A 4543-nucleotide genomic window follows, 5' to 3' on the forward strand; every position below is an offset into this window, starting at 1 on the left:
GGTCTTCCACACCCGGTGCTCCACGCCGCTCCGGGGGCACGGACGGCTGCGGGAAGGGGATCAGCCCCGAGACGGTGCTGGGTCTCGCAGAGAGAGAAACTTAAAAGGTCTGGCGCACTTGCTGCTCGTTACCTTCTGGGTTTGGTTGTTGGTTTGTTTTCATAGAATCATAGACTGGTTTGGGGTTAGGGACCTTAAAGATCATCCAGTCCCAACCCCCCTGCCATCAGCAGGCACACCTTCCACTAGACCAGGTTGCTCAAAGCCTCATCCAGCCTGGCCTTGAACACTTCCAGGGAAGGGACATCCACAACTTCTCTGGGCAGCCTGTTTCAGTGTCTGACCACCCTCACAGTGAAGTTCTTCCTCATATCTCATCTAAATGATCATAAACATCAAACACCCTCTGGTGCCTTCCACGCAATTTGTAGATTTAAGACTTTTTTGTCAAAACACAGATGTAAAGTTAAATGGAGCTCCACCCTCTGCCTTTCACTGCAGAACACTTTCCATTTCAACGCTGCTCAGCACCTGGGAACCCACCGCCCGCTGAGCACTTGTCAGCGCTTCCTTCTCCCTTCCCGCACCGGCACGGGAATTCATCTCGCTCAGGGTGGTGTAAGTACCACCGCAGAGCACCAGCTCACCGTGGGCTTCAACAGTCACCGTCAGCAGCCTCGTCTGTCTCTCAGCTCCACACTGACGGGCTGTGTGCTGAGGGTGAGCAGCTCAGTCTCGGGCCGGAACAGCATCTTTCCAAACTGCTCCTTCTGCAGCGGCCCCAGGTCACATACAGATTTGATTCCTTTTGTTAACAGGCGTTAACATGGCAACTTCCCATCCAGGGAGGCAGGGGAAGAAGGAAGGAGCATGCCCGCTTTGAAATACAGTGTTCTGTACAGCACAAGCCAGGGACCAGGCAGTGACCCACGGCAGAAGGAAAGGAAAGGGGAAGCAAAACAGTTCCTCCAGACAAGAGATAAGGAAAGCTCTCACCGAGTACCACTTCCATGTTGTGAAGAGGCCAAACCTCTGCTTTGAAAACAGAGGGCACGCTGAAGTCAGAAAGCTTAAACATTACTCTCCCTCTGATCCAGTTTAACACCTGGGGTTTGCCACTGCAGCACAGCTGTGTTTAAGAACAAGACATAATACCCAGGGTTAATGGTTTTACCAGTAGCCTTCATCACAGTTTGAGGACAAACTCTCTTCCAATAGCAAATGACTTTGGAGGTTATTTGCAGCTAAGAAAAGTTATGGATGTGTTTCTGCTACAGAGAAGATGGGGGGATAACACATGTCTTGCCAGAAAACTACATAAGCCACCAAGGACAATCTGTACTTTTACTCCCCATCATTCCTGAAAAAAAGTTTCTTAGTGTAATCTTATGTTGGTACTAAAATAATTTCACCCGGATTATTTACTTCTGAATTTACCAAAAGCCTACTTTACCAGCAACCAAGGTACTTTCAGTGAGCAAAGGGGAATACATGTTCACACAGCCAAATAAGCAGAGAGAAGCCATAGTCAGTAGTCTGCAAAATTGCCCCTGCTTGTCTTGCCCACAGGAGCGTAAGGAGGCAGTAAGTAGAGCAGTGACAATATTGCTTTTTGAAAAAGCTGCTTCACTCTGCTTCTGGGAGGCACGTTTCAGAAGCATTTATCATTAAAGGTAAATTTTTGGGGTGTTTTATAATCAGTTTTGTAAGGTATCCCAAGAATTTGAAAGCATTATGAGAGCCACATCTCCAATTGTATTGGGCAGAGTATATTGTTCATGTGAAGGCTGACTGATACCTATTTGCAGAGCTGAGGAAGCCTTTACTAGCTAGAACACTGCAAAAGAGCACACTGCACCAACATCAGGCAGAGCTGCCATGGAGATTACAACACATCTTGCAGTACATGCGTGTCAACACCTCCACTTCTGTTCTGCTTGTTAAACACAAGCGTCCTCCCCTCCCACCGGTGCTTGTTAGCAATGTAACGACTTTGTACAGAGCAAACAAGTTTGAACTGAATGTAGCTGGTGTGGACTGTGATTCTGCCAAAAAGAACAGCCTCAGTATAAGCCCTGCCACTCCAGACTTCCCACTGTAGCAGAGCAAAAGCTCATCCAAATGTGCCACTTCTGTCTCAGTAAGTGCCTGGTTCCCTTGGTTTCATCTTGCCAATACACAGGGAAAAATGAATGGCTCTAAGTTTAATGCTGTTCTATCAAGATTAAGTTTGTATGGCTGAAAGGTTCTGAAGGGTTTTTTGTTACAAATTTACTGGATTAAGTGATGTCACACAAAAAGACAGAGTCAAAACCAAGCGTACATTTCTGGCCTTTATAGTAAAGCAGCACAGGATGAACAGCTTTAGCTGTCTGACACCAGGACTTTCACCATCCCTTCCATAACAGTCTTTTCACTTTCTCTGACGTTACATGACACTGAAATGTGTGCAATGGAACCCTTCAGTCGTTTCACTTCCGCTGTAGCGGTGACTTCTTCGCCAGTATACAAGGGAGCTGGAAATCGGATCTCTTGAGAAAGAAATACACAACCTTGACCGGGCATTTTAGTACCCAGAACTGCAGAAATAAGTCCATTGATCAAAACTCCATGTACAATAGTTCTCCCAAACCTAGATTTCTTTGCAAAATCTTCATTTAAGTGCAAAGGATTTGTGTCACCTGTTAAATCAGAAAAAGTAACAACATCATTCTGTGTAAAAGCTTTGGTGAGTTCGGCTTTGTCTCCAACTTTTATGTGTAAACTGTGACATAAGGGACATCCAAGCAGTGAGTTGATAAACATCACTTTTGTCAAGGCTCTTTGTTGGAAACTGCCTCCAGAAATTCCACACCTGAAGGGCTGCAACATCTCAAGCAACTTCTGCTTCGTTCAATCAAACCAACAACTGCATTCAGTCCAGGACTAGTTCTCTACTGTTCCCAGATAACGCAAGAAGAAATGGAGAGGTCTAGTTTGAGGAGAAAACAAAAACAAAGCAACAAACAAACTAAAGCACTTAAAAAAAACCCCACAACAAAACACCATCAAATGCAAAGTAAAAAATACTTCAATTTCCCTTTTACATAAGAGATTAAAAACTTAGAGCTTTGCCCAAGCAGACTTTTGTTTAGCTATTGCTTCAGAGACAAGGAATTCTTGGAACTCATTTTATTAAGCAGCATCCTCAGGGAAAAGTAAGCTCTGGAAGCTCATGTTCATGCATGCATTTTTAAATGAGGTCAGCTGACAGCAACTATTAGAAAGGGAATAAATGGGGGAATGGGAGTGAAAGATGGGACCAAGATATGGGCCAGGAACAAACCTTCCCAGAAATTATTGTATTGCAGATGTATTAATGAGATAAGGAGTTCTCATTGGAATGAAACCATAAAGTAATGAGACAGCCACTACTGTCACATGTTACAAGATTCATTATAATATGGTAATTGCTTAAACACAGGCCCACACACTTGCATTGACAAGCATTTCACTCCCAAACAAGGAAATTTTTGCATCTAGACCATCTAGAGGCAGTGTGCTCATTGAGCCAGACAACTTGGAGCAAGAACTGACATTTGGAGGAAGCCATCCAGCCCCCACAGGGCTTTTACCTGCAGCACTCGAAAAGCACACCTCCTGTTCTGGTAGAAGCCCAGCAATGTTAGAGCACTCCACAGCTTAACAAGGCCACTAAGTAAAAAGAAAACAAAATGTATTAGTAAAATTTGGGGTTTGCAGTTTTCCTGCAGCATAAACATCTTAAATAAAAGCATCTTGCATAAAGAGTAATGAACCTTAACCAAGTTTAACAGCAGGTAATTTCACCAGTGAGTTCTAGTAGCAACACTGTGCCCTGAAGAGTTACTGCAGTGACTGCAGTCTCTTGTCCTTGACACAGAGAGATACGCACTGTAACCTTTTCACGTTCACTTTACTGGCCCTGTTCTTGTACTTTCTGCGCCTTTAAGTTCCTTCTTCCCCTAAATCACCTGCAGTTATCTGCACCATTTAAATCTGATAACCATCCTCATCTTGACTACAGAAAGAGATTTAAAGCCACATATTTCAATAGTCCTACTGGACCATTCTGTTTTAAAGCAGGAATTATATACTGATGCATGTAGGTTACCAAATCTTAGTGAATTTTTATTTTTGTATACTCTATGCAGACATCTGCAAGTTAGGCTTAATTCTTCACAGACCACATTCTGAGTTTGAGAGTTCTGTTTTCTTCTGAAAGGTATTTCCATGGCAGTATCTGAAGTGCACACCTCCTGCACCTTACCTGCTAATAACTCTTAATATGGCAGACAGAGTTTTTTCCTCATATGTTAAGACATCAACAGGCAAAGCTGCTCCAACCTATAAAAAATACATTATTAAGTACCACGTTATGCTCTTATAGTGGTTGATAAGCAACTGATTTCACTGCACAACATCATTAAACTTCTTACAGTTATGCTCAAATCTCACACGAGTGTTTCAGCTACACCACTACTAGATTTTACACAGCACCCTTCCCCTCGAGAGCTATTTAGTC

The 4543-nt window shown here is 43.6% G+C and overlaps 2 protein-coding genes across 2 annotated transcripts; both read right to left on the reverse strand.

Annotated features, from left to right (window-relative positions):
- Positions 1-2320: 2320 nt before the first annotated feature.
- RPP14 (ribonuclease P/MRP subunit p14) lies at positions 2321-4365 on the reverse strand (the record flags this gene model as incomplete). Its single annotated transcript, XM_010171852.1, has 3 exons — positions 2321-2971; positions 3615-3693; positions 4289-4365. Coding segments are annotated over 3 exons (213 nt in total), but the record flags the coding sequence as incomplete, so codon positions are not given.
- Positions 2365-2871, reverse strand: HTD2 (hydroxyacyl-thioester dehydratase type 2). The gene has a single exon (XM_029085925.1). It carries the CDS (start codon positions 2869-2871, stop codon positions 2365-2367), a length of 507 nt encoding a protein of 168 aa, XP_028941758.1.
- Positions 4366-4543: the final 178 nt, after the last annotated feature.

The sequence above is a fragment of the Antrostomus carolinensis genome, unplaced genomic scaffold (assembly GCF_000700745.2).
Source record: "Antrostomus carolinensis isolate BGI_N321 unplaced genomic scaffold, ASM70074v2 scaffold33487, whole genome shotgun sequence".
NCBI classification, from domain to species: domain Eukaryota; kingdom Metazoa; phylum Chordata; class Aves; order Caprimulgiformes; family Caprimulgidae; genus Antrostomus; species Antrostomus carolinensis.